The 12,539-nt window shown below is 33.1% G+C and overlaps 1 protein-coding gene across 1 annotated transcript in view; it reads right to left on the bottom strand.

The window, feature by feature from the left end:
* Nucleotides 1–12,539, bottom strand: part of THSD7B (thrombospondin type 1 domain containing 7B) — a 745,753-nt gene that overhangs the window by 631,452 nt on the left and 101,762 nt on the right. The window contains exon 2 of the mRNA XM_015596500.1: nucleotides 11,190–11,362. Within this exon, the coding sequence (XP_015451986.1) occupies nucleotides 11,190–11,328 (139 nt within the window). The 5' untranslated portion in view covers nucleotides 11,329–11,362. The remainder of the gene's footprint in view (nucleotides 1–11,189; nucleotides 11,363–12,539) is intronic.

Here is a 12,539-nt window from a genome sequence, read left to right as displayed (position 1 = left end):
TGCAAATCAAAACTACAATGAGATACTATTTCACACCCACTAAAATAAATTTAACAATAACAATAATAAAATAAAAACAATAACAAAAGTTAGCAAGAATATAGAAAAATGGAACTCTCATATATTGCTTGTGGGAATATAAAAGGTACTGCCATTTTGGAAAATAGTTTGCAGTTTCTAAAAAGGTTCAGCATCTATTTGCCATACAATCCAGCAATTCCACTCCAAGAAAAATGAAAATATATGTTCACACCAAGACTTGCACATAAACATTCATTGTAGCATTATCCACAGTAGTCGAAAAATTGGAAATAACCCAAATGTCCATCAACTGGTAAATGGATAACAAAATGCTATGTCAATAAAATAGAATACTATACTATTCGACAATACAAAGAAATGAAATATTGATATATGCTATAGTATAAATGAAGTTCAAAACCATTATACTGAGTGAGAGAATCCAGTTACAGAAAAGCACATAATGTATGATTCTATTTATAGGTAACATCCATAAAAGGCAAATCTATAGAGAAAGAAACTAGATCAGTGGTTGCCTAGAGCTGGGATGGGAATGGGGATTAAATGTAAAATTAATTGCAGTGATGGGTACACAACTTGGTAAATGTAGTAAAAATAACTGAAATATACACTTCAAATGTTAAATTTTTGGTATGTAAATTATACTTCAATAAAGTTGTTAAAAATAACCAATTTTTCATGCTAATAATTACTAGTATTGTAACAGTGTAGAATGCTATAAAGAGAAGGCTCCACTTAGCATAAAACATTTATTTATCTGGATCATCAACCACCAAAAATGACAACCAATTAACATGAAATCTGAGGAAATACAAAAAAGGTGGTAATATTTTTGGTTCATGAGACTCTCTATTGATAACAGCAACAGCATAAGCAGTTCCAAATTCAAAGTTTCCAAAGAGGAAAACCACAGATCTTTGCATAATGAAAATTCAAGTAGTAAAAGGGCACTGGGCTAGTCTTGGTTCCATCACTTAATATATACTCTATTCAAGCTTGGTTTCTTCCTTTGTAGGATAAATTGAGATCCTTACCCTGCCTACAACATCTCAGGGTGTTGTGAGGTTGATGTAAGACAAATTAAAAAAAAAAAAAACATTATAACATAGTATTTTTGACTTTATTGCCAAATATAAAGGGGTCACTTGCATCCTCATTTTTTTTCATTTCAAGTTTGAAGATGGTAGAAGTCAATCATATGGACCCATCTAAGTTCAAACCCAAGTTTGTTCAAGCAGGCCACACATTCTTGACTATTAAAGAAAGCTTTGAGACTGTATCCTGCCTGCAAATTGCTTTGGATAGAATCCCACAGCTCTTGCTTTGGAAACAATAACATAGAGTATTATGAATGGAAATGTCAGAGGAAAACATTAGAGGTCCATTATTGAAATAGCTGAAGTGCATGAAGAATGCCACTAGAAATGAGCAATAAAACGGAAATTGTAAAAATACTTATTTTAAACAATAAACTTTAAAGTGAAGAAAAATAATATCAAATGACCTTTTCAGAGAAATGATATTTATTAATGTACATATTTATATTCACTAAATTATATTATATTTGTCAGAAGATGGGAAGTCTTTAAAGTAGTATCCATTTTTATAACAATAAAAAAGTAGCATTAATTGAGTATTTAATAAGACTTTGATCATGTAATATTAACTTCGAGTCTAAGAAATGTAATTTTACTATGTACTATGGAATATGAATTATGTTTTACATGGATTTTCTCATTTATTCCTATTTTACTGATGAGAAAGCAAAGGCATTAAGTCACACCCAGCTTAGGTTAACACTCAGTCTGACTAGGTGTCTGTGCTCTGAACCACTCCATCATGCTGCTTGAGCATGTAGAGTCAGCATCTTTACTGTTTACAGGTTTTCCAAAAATAAAGCTAAGTAATTAAGCCTCAAATGGTTTTGTTAAAAAATTTTAAAATGCAGCCTCTTCTTTTCAACATAGTGTGTATACTTAGCAATAAAAATCTCTGAGCAGCTGCATTCAATTAAAAAATTATTAACCCTGAGGAAAAACACACAAATGAAAAAATACCCATATTCATATGTTATTCTTATCATTTCTTATGTTACTTCAGGGTGAAGTGTATCCATGAATGAAATCCACCATTAAGTGATAAAACTACTTATTTCCACAATAGTTTATTATTTTCCTCTTTTGGGACAAAAAATGATCAATGTAAGGGGCTAACAGTATCTTAGATTCCTAACATTAACCACAGTTTTGTTACCACAGTAACTCTAAAGAGAAAAAGAAACAAAAGGATGAGATAGTTAATTCATATTCCTGTTTTTGCTAAGAAAATAAGCTTTAACAGTATATAGTATTTAACAGTATATAGTATTAAAGTAGTAAATATAATTGATGTTAAACATATACCTTTTGAATTATTTCTCTGATTGAGTCTCAGATATTATCTGTGGCACTAATGTCTGTAGCACAGATGTCATCTGTGGCTGTAAAGTTTGGAGAACTTTGTTGAAATACCAAATAATTGCATAAATTGAGAGAATCCATAATCAATACATAAAAAGTGGGCTTTTTTCTGATTTGGTTCCAATCAAGATTGTGTTTTATGTTACCTGAAGTCAATATCATGAAGATGTTTATAAATTAAGCTTTTGTGAATTCATAATACTGTCTTTTAATTCTTATTTTATTCCCATTTGGTAGATCTCAGTTGTTTTCATCTTTGACTTTCATATTTCTTTGCATGAAATCCTACATTTTTCTAGTTAAGAATAATTCATACTTAAGTTACATATCAAAATTCTGCCATCGATGAAAAAAGTTAAAAGAAGATATTTCCAGGTGGTCGTAAAGGAATTTCTCCATCGATGTTCTACTACCAAGGAGAAATTATGTGCATTTCAATTGCGATCCAATAGCTTACTTTGACCTCAATCATACAGAACCAATGAACATTTGAATTAGATTATTTAAATTTTAGCTCAGGCAAAGTTTGGTTGCCTGTTAGTTTTATTATAGACAGATTTTGTAGTACCTGCTCAAAGAGAATAACTGAGTCAATCACCACAAAATTAGCATATTTCAACATCCTTTCTAGAATAGCCTGTAGTAAAAGTAACAGAAAAGTGAGACTTCTCATTAACCTGGGGAACATGACAGATGCATATATTCTTACTCTCTCCTAATATACCATTAAAAGAAAAGATATAACTCAATAAAGATCAAGAACATAGAACTAGAGGTAGAACACAGATAGATTAATTCTAGAACATGGAGAGAAGATAGAATAGCACTAAGCCATTTAACAATATACAGTAAGCTGTAGGTTGGTGCCTACAGAAGAATATGAGTAGCAGCAACAGAAAAAACCAATTTGTACTTGCAGAAATCTGAGGCTTAAGATATAGGGACATTAGGAAGGAGTAAGGTTTGTGGCTAGAAATGGGAAATAATTTAAAGTTCATAAATGGAATTAATTAGCCCTTCAGATCCCTTCCTCTGTCCCTTCCTCAATCTCTGCAGGAAAACAAACTGCAAAATCTAGCTTCTCAGAGGACATTCTCAAGCAGAGCAAAAAAAAACTGGAATGGTTGAAAGATGAAGGATAATAAAAAGTTTAGAAATTCGAATAAAAATACAAACAGAAGAAAAAATAGGGAAAATAACTAAAAATTGAAGATAAGAGAGGTGACGCATCTAAGGAGTTTCAGAAGAAACAGAGACAAAAGAAGAGAAAAATCAGTAAAAATCAGTCTCAGAACCGTAGGACATGAACATATTGACTGAAATATGCTCCTAATGCCCATAACTACAAAGGAAAAGAATTCATCGCCAAGTATATAATCACGAAATTTCAGAATTTTAAGGACTCTCCTAAAATGGAGAGTCCAGAAAGAGAAAAACAAATGGATAATGTACATAGAGATGAGATCAGAATAACGTTAAAACTTTTTAGTAACAACACTAAAGGCTAAAAGAGAGCAAAACCTTCAAAATTCTGAAGAAAAAGTACTTTTTATCCTGGAACTCTACACTCAAGCTATCAGTCAAGTATATGACAAGCACAGAGATCTCTTTAGATATGAAAAATTACTTCTAAGGTACCCTATTTTAGAAGATTAGAAGATAAGTGTAGCATTTTAGAAAATAAAGCAATGGGATTCAAGATGAGAAAACGAAGGGAGGTTCTAAAGACGACAAGGCAGGGGCTGTAGAAAGCTCTCTCAAAGAAAAATATGAGACAGTGTTTGAGTTTTTCTAAAAAATTTAAAATGGGCATGGAGCATCAGAGGGAAGTAGCAGTAGGCTCAAAGAAGGTGATCAAAAGAAAAGATGAGGCAATTATTTTTATTTCTGTATAAAATAAAAAGTTGAAAAGAAAGGATGCAGGAGCATAGTACCCTGCTTGTCTCAGCAGAGAACAATATCTACATAGAGAACAATATAAGCACTACTCGCTGATTTAAATATTTTGATATAATTATTTTTTAAGAAAGGTAGTAAAATAGGAAAGTGGTAAGGAGATGAGAGAAAACATAACATAAAACCCATAACATAGAAAATATCCAATACTTATAAATCAAGAAATAGTTTTACTGAGGATATTACATGAACATTGGGGAAAAAAAAAAAACAGCAATATAAGTTGAAACTGGCTGACTCTGTGGAAAAAAACTGGGAGGCGACACGCAACTATATCTCATGAGAACAATGGGAGTAATAGTTAAATTTCTAACTCTGTGTACCTACCTATTCCTTTTTATAAAAAAAGTATTCAACATCTTTCCCAGAGATGATCAGAAATGGTACTGGAACCAAGCAGTAAGAAAATATATATGATTTATGTTCATATTTACTGATTTATAAATTTGACTTTGGTTTTCATTCATTTTATATTCTCTCCTGTACATTTATTTCAAGTTTCAGAATAATAGGGGTCAACTTTCTTATTATTCAGCCTCATCACTTCTAAACCCTTCTAAATGCACACACCCACCCACACACACACACACACAAAGTATCCCTTATTCTACAAGTACTTAATGTGCTGAGAATATTTTATGCAACTGTTTTTTATGTTCTAGTTACTTGGAATATAACAGTGAATAAAACTGGCAAAAATCTTGTCCTCAGAGAGCCTACATTATAGTACTATTCAGAAAAAAAAATACACAGACAGAATAATTTACTTTATATTATTTAGGTAATATATACTTTTTATGACATTGGGGGGCATTATAAAATTAGTACTTGTGATCTCTAAGAAAAAATCTCATGCCACATATGCCTATGCTTTTTGATATCACAGAAATAACACCACTGAAAGTTTACTATACACATGCCTCTAAGATATATTAATGTCCATAGAAATAATTAAAATGATTTCAATTTAATAAAATTCCCAGAAGATTTCATAGACTTCTAGCACATATTTAAAAGGTTAGTTCTCTCCTAAGAACATTTTATTTTCTCTAAAATTTCTTAACTTAAAATATACATATATTTAATTATAAATTTTTCCTCAAAGTACTTTCAACAATTAAAACATTATTTAAGCAATAATTAAATATTAACTGATATAAGGTCCTTTTTTCTTAATTTAAGGTCGTTTTCACGGTCTCTGTTTTTTAATCTTCCAAAAATTTTAATTTCAACTTACCTACTTAGTCTTAGAACACAGGTCATTATTCTTACCCTTTTTATTCACTGGGAAGGAGCTAGTGAAATTAATACTTTCTCAGAGTCTGTCATGTAGAAAGTTTTAGACCTAAAAAGTCAGTAAAATTACTTATGACCATTTATTATATACAGTCTATATAGCTGTCAAACCGATCTCTCTTTTTCGTATGTCTAAGGAAAAGTATGCAAAAATTGTATAAGATAAAAGCAAGTATACTTCAACATCAAATAACTATATAATGACAGAGATAATAGCTAATAGTTATTGAGTAGCCACTATATACTAGGTATTTCAATATATTATTTTACTTAATTTTCAAAACAGTTCTGTGAAGTATTTATTATTCTCATTTTCAGATGGATAAGTAGAGCTCAGAGAGGTCAGATAACTTCCTCTTCTTTAGAGTCGGGACTTGAATGTGGGTCTGCCTATGTATAAGGCTCTAGATTTTTCTAGTATACTTTAGTATACTCTAGTATACTTTCTAATATATCTCTTAGGATAACTGAAGGCTATTAAAAAAAAAAACCTTTCACAAAGAAACGAATATATATATATTTTTTCAGAACTTATTATTCATAGCAAAACTTGTTTTCTAATCTTTTTGTAAACTCATTTGCAAATAATTGGGAGTAATGAAAATGTTCTGGAATTCGATAATGGTGCTGTTTCCACCACACTGTGAATATACTAAATGTCACTAGATTGCATACTTTAAAATGGTAAAGTTTCTGTTAATGTGCATTATACCATTTTACCACAATAATTTTTTAAACGTCATTTAGCCCAAAAGAAGTATGTTAGAAATGTATCCTTTGCATAAGTAAAAACATATATTTCAAGGCCACCACTTCATTTCTAAGGCTACACATTTAAATTCTACCTCTTTGCTAGTGACTTGCAATTTTAGATCTCCAGCAGAAACCTCTCTCCTGAATTCAGACCCACATTTCCAACTTCTTGGTCAACATCTCCACATGAATTTCTAACAGGCTTGAAACTTTAACATGTACAATACCGAGTTCCCTCCACATGAGCTCCTTGACAGTCAGTCCATATTAAATGATAACAGCTCATCTCTTCTAGTGGCTCACGGCAAAGCCTCAGCATCACCCTTGTATCTCTCCCGCCCACACACGCATCAGTAAATCCTGATGGCTTTACCTTAAATGAGGGTTTCTCAATCTGGGCATTATTGATATTTGGGGGTCCCATAAATCTTTGCTGTGGGGATCTGTCCTGTGCATAGGATGTTTAGCAGCCTCTCTGGCTTGTATTCACAGATGTCAATAGCATGCCCCAGTGTGACAAACAGAAATATCTCCAGATACTGACAAATGTCCCCTACAGGGCAAAATCAGCCCAGGTTGAAAACTACAGCATTAAATATATCCAAAATTCAACCCCTTCTTACCACCTTCACTGCCATGATATTCAAGCTATTACCACTCCTTTTTATTTCTGCAGTAGTCTCCTAACTCATCTCCCCACGTCCGCCATTCTCAACTGACAGCCCACAATGATTCTACTAAAATGTCATTAAAAAGAAAGTCAGATCATGCCACTACTCTCTGAAAACTCTCCGAAGTCTTTCTATCTCACCCAGAGTAAAAGCCAAAATTGTATTTTCACTTCTGAGGACATGCCTGATTTGGGCCCCATGTTTCTCTGACCAGATCTTCAATTACTGTCCCCATGTTCTCTCTGTTCCCACATAACTGGCCTCTTCTCTGGTTCTCATACATGACATACATGCTCCTATCCCAGGGCCTTTGCCCTTATTCCCTCTATCTGGAATACTTTTCACCCCAATATCTCCCTGGCTAGTTCCCTAATTCCTTCAAGTCTCCGCTTAAATTCACTTCCTGTATAGTGAATCACCCTATAGCTCACCTACTTAAAATTTCCATCACTCACCTATCACTGCATATCCCTGTTCTTTGCCTTAATCTTTCCTTCTAAGCACTTATACTCTCTACTTAACCTCTTGATTGTGTTTATTACCCTGTTCATGAGGACCGAGGATTTGTCTGTTTTATTCTCATTTTATCTCACAGGCTTTTAATAGTACCTGGCACATAGTAAAGATGTGGCAAATATTAGTGGAATGAACAAACCTCTTAGAACCAATACTGAGGAATTTTTTTAAGAGACCACTAGTTATTGTGACTTCAGAAACCATGATTTGTTCTTCTCTACAAAGTATGCAGACGTGGATAGTTAAAACAACAAGTAATATCACTTCTTAGCTGATACTCTTGCTGACATGATCCTTCTCTCTTGGCATGCATGGAAGATTGCCTAACACTAAATATAGATCAGAGGATCTCATCACAATGATGACAGGCATTCAACAGCCTTGCCAGATCAATGACTTTATACAGCCTACAGCTCTATAGTCTCTTCCCTCAGCACAGAAATCCTTAGCAAGAGAATGTACATTCACTTAGTATTCATCAACCCATTGTTTATCCACAGCCAGGACTCACTTAGAAATGCCTCTAATTTGGATGAAGTTAACCTATGGACTCTGGGGAAAACAATAGACCAGCGCAGAGCTTAAATAGTTGACACTACAATCTAAACCCAGAGAATGATTTTTAAGCTTCTAAAATAAAGTATATTTATCTTGGTCTCCATGGAAATTTGTTTAAATTCCAGGTTACATTGGACTGATTTGCTGGAATTGATACCATACTCCAAAAAAAATGTAGCTAATTTCAACTGCAGTACAGTTTGGTTTTAAATCTGAACGAAATATAATAAACTCATGTATAAGCAGGTAACAGATTCTAAGATGTTGAGATTGCCTTTTAAGGTGAAGACCCAGAATTGCTCTAGGACACATGACTCCTCAAACCGATTTATTGTTCACCTTTAAAATAATGTTGCCTCCACGTCAGTATTATTTATAATAGCAAAACACTACAAACAAACAAACAAACAAACAAATAAAAAAAACCACCGAAATGCCAAGAAATAGGAAAAGAAAAGATAAAGCAACAGGGCACTGGTTAAATAAATTAATGAATAAAAATTATAAAGGAATACTACACAACCATTAAAAGAAAAAATGTTCAATGTGCACTAATATGTAATATTCAACAAGACATCATCACACAATAAAAAGCGAACCACCAAAAAGGACGCAGAGCATGACCCTGATTGTATGAAGCAAAGTCTATGTATGTGTATACATACATGTATGTATGAATTTGATACTTTCAAATACATATTCTCCACACCTCCCTGCCCATGAGGCTAGTCTGTGTGGACCCATCAATGGGCTCTCATACCTTGTGGCTTCTGGCTGGATTCAGCCAATGGGAGCCCTGGTAGGAGATGTGAGGACAAGGTTTGTTCATTCCTCTGGCTCCCTTCCAACTTTCACTACAGGTTGGTTATACCCCTCTAAAGGCCACAGCATGTCAGGCATCCTCTCCAGAAATTTTTCTCTCTAGATTCCAGAAACCACTATATTTCTTTACCCCTATAGACCCAGAGTCAAAAAGATTAATACTAGCCTAGGGGCACTCCACAATTCCTTGTAGCTGTTCTTAAACCCTGCTCACACTTCTCCACTTTTGGAAATAGTCCTTTTATTAAATTCTTTTCAATTCCCTACTTTGCATGTACCATTTATTTTTTGGTGGAATCCTAATGAGAATAGTAATATTTGTGTGTGCATTTTTGTGTAATTTACATATTCAAATATGCACAGAGATGCACTTACATGTGCAAGGAAAATTTCTGAAAGATATGTAAGAGTGGAGAATGAAATATGTGATGTGGACTTTTGCTTTTAATTTTGTATTTTTTAAATTTTTTTCTACTTTAAAAGTGTCTAATCATCTACAAGTAATACATTTGTAATTTAGAAGTAAAACCAAATGGAAAACGTGTATATATTATTACCTTTTCTAGGGTACATTAAAGGGGGAAAGACATAATGAATACTGGTGAAAACCAGAGTGATGACACAGATGTTCAGTTTAAATGATGCAATGTGCCTGATGGGAAGGACTCTTATTCTGAAACTTAAGTTTGATAGTTACCAAAGTATTTATCCACTGTAGAGTGGGCCTGTAACATCTTTTTCCATTGACCTACTTTTAGAAAAGCAGGCTTACTTTTAAAACTTGTTTCAAAATAAGAACATGTTCTTAAACCATCTCATTTGTGTCTCAGTTTTGCTACTTTCCATTTTAATTGTGCTTTTTGAGAATTTAAGAAAGGAACAGTCATATAAATGTGCTTATTTAGATTTGATAAAATATTTAATATTTTGTGATAAGAAAAAAATCCACATTCCTAGAAATGCATATTGACTTTTAGAACTTTTTCCAAAGCTTTCTAAAACTACTGTGAGGTACAAAATGCAAATCGCTAATACAGTATTAGAGCCCACGATTAAATTAATTTATAGGAGCTTTAATGCAATTAAATTTCCTCCAAACTGTATATCTAATGGTGCTGGGTTTTTTACTTAATATACTTAAAAGTGTAATTTACTTTCATTTTTGCAAAGTAATTTAAATATTACAAATATCTTTTTTATATATATTTTCACGATGACACAAAATATGTTTGCAGTCTATTTAATTCACAGATGATGAGACTAAAATGAGCTCCTCTTTGAGGACCTTGCATCTTCTACAACATCACATTCTCCAATTCCAAAATATTAAGTATATAACTTATCTGTATTTCCAAGAATGGACTCTTGAAATGGTAATAAGTATTTTAAATGGTCTGATTGTAAAACTTCAAGAAAATTAAAATCTAGAGCAATGAAAAAACATCAGTGATACAAAGAGCCAATATGTCTGGGGTTCATAATTTAAGTTAATAAATTATTAGCCTTTAAAATTAAATTCAACAGATCTTTTCCACAGCCAAATTAAGGAAGTATTCAGAGAAGAGCATAAGTTATATGCAAGCTTTCAAACCTCAATTCAACTTACTCACATAGTCATGCACAAGGCAACTAAGGATCTCAAAACACTTTAAGGTGACTTTATAGTCACAACTAATGAGCAAAGTTGTTATGATAATTTTTCATGCTCCCAAACTTAGATATTCAGTCTCTGTACGAGAAAGTATTCAATAATAAATAAAAGAAAAAGAGAAACTGGTCTAAAGCATTTTTAGCTGAGGATATTAGCTAAATTCAGATGTCATTTTTGCTACAAATGTGCTTCACAGTGGTGATATACTTGACATAGGAGAAGCAGATGTAACTATGGAAATCATAATTTTAATTGACAACAACACGAAAATTCAGAAGGATAACAAGCATCATGGATGGAGATGACAATTATGGAGGAATAAAAATCAAATATAAGATTTATTATAATGAAGAAGAGTCTATTTTTTCTCTCTGGATATTCCCCACTACTCCATAAATAAAAACAGGATGGAAAGAACTTCTCATTAATAAAAATAGGACAAAGGAATAGCTAGGACATTCCTACCTGGTTTCCAGATGAACTGATTATCCTTTTTGCCTTCCAAATGAGCTGCATGGGACAGCAAAAGAGAAAGAAGTAGAAATAGCTTCCTCATGCTCCTCCATACCCAGTGAGGAACAACCAGATCACCCTTTGGAAACATTCTTCAGATTTTCTGCCTTCTGACTTGCCTATTCCTAAAAGGAAAAAGAAAATCGGATCAATTTCTACTGTACAGAAATTATAAAAACTCGCCTTTACTGCTAGAAGTTTTATCATGATGGCATTACAATTTTTTCATTATCATAAAGAATACATATAATATTAACATTTTAAGGTCAGTAGTTAATTAGCCATGTTTTCAATCCTTACCCATTGAAGACATTATCAATTCTAGAAATTCCACAGTCTTCCATTCAGTTTACTTTGATTTTTAAAGGCGGAGTTGGCAGATTCTATTCCCGCCTTTTATTCAGCCAAAGTCCTTGAGGAGCTCACAATTTGGGGAGAAAGATACACATACACAACAAATTCCAAAAGAGGGTAAGGGCTGCTCTAACAGGAGTATTAAGAAAGTGAGATGGAATGTTTGAGGAGGAGGCAATGAATTCTTCTGAAGTGAGAAAAAAAGAAAGAAAAATCTCACACAACATAATATTTAAGAAAAGCCTTAGGGAAATATAAGGGCTTAAAGAAACCAGGAAGTGCATTTCAGGCTGAGAGAACTAGGTGCTGAAATGCATTTTGTGTTTGGGGACTAGTGAGTGGTCTGGTAGCTGCTATGAAAGACAGAAAAGGGGAGGGAGGATTGGACGATGGAGATGAGACGTAGAACATAGGCTGAGAAGGAAATTATAAAGAGCCTTGAATGTTATGTGAAGGATTTGGGTTTCATTCGGCAAATAGCAATAAAAATCATAAGAAAGCAAATGACTTATATAACTCATATCGGTGTGTGTATAATGGATTACTGGTAGATGATACCAGAGAAATTGAGGCCAGTTAAGAAACTAATGAACTAGTCCAGACAAGCATTGATGAATCAAGAGAGATATGAAAGGTAGTACTGAGGCTGGATTAAAAGGATTTGGATGCGATATGAGAGAGAGAAGATAAAAAAGACAGCAAGACTATAAACTTATATGACAGGGCTCATAGAACCCCTTTACCGAAGAAACAGGAAGGGGGGAAAGTTTTAAAAGACAAAAAGAATTCTCTTTAGAGAATATTAAGTCCAATGTGCCTACAGCATATCCAGGTAGAGTTTTCAAAAAGATAATAAGAAAATTCTACCTGGAGTTATGGAGATCTGAAATAACTTGCCACAATACATGTATTAGAAAAATACATCAAGAGACATTGGTATAAAGGGAT

The sequence above is a fragment of the Pteropus alecto genome, unplaced genomic scaffold (genome assembly GCF_000325575.1).
Source record: "Pteropus alecto unplaced genomic scaffold, ASM32557v1 scaffold3, whole genome shotgun sequence".
NCBI classification, from domain to species: Eukaryota; Metazoa; Chordata; class Mammalia; order Chiroptera; family Pteropodidae; genus Pteropus; species Pteropus alecto.
The sequence above is the reverse complement of the archived record's forward strand: the minus strand, read 5'-3'. Positions and strand labels throughout refer to the sequence as shown.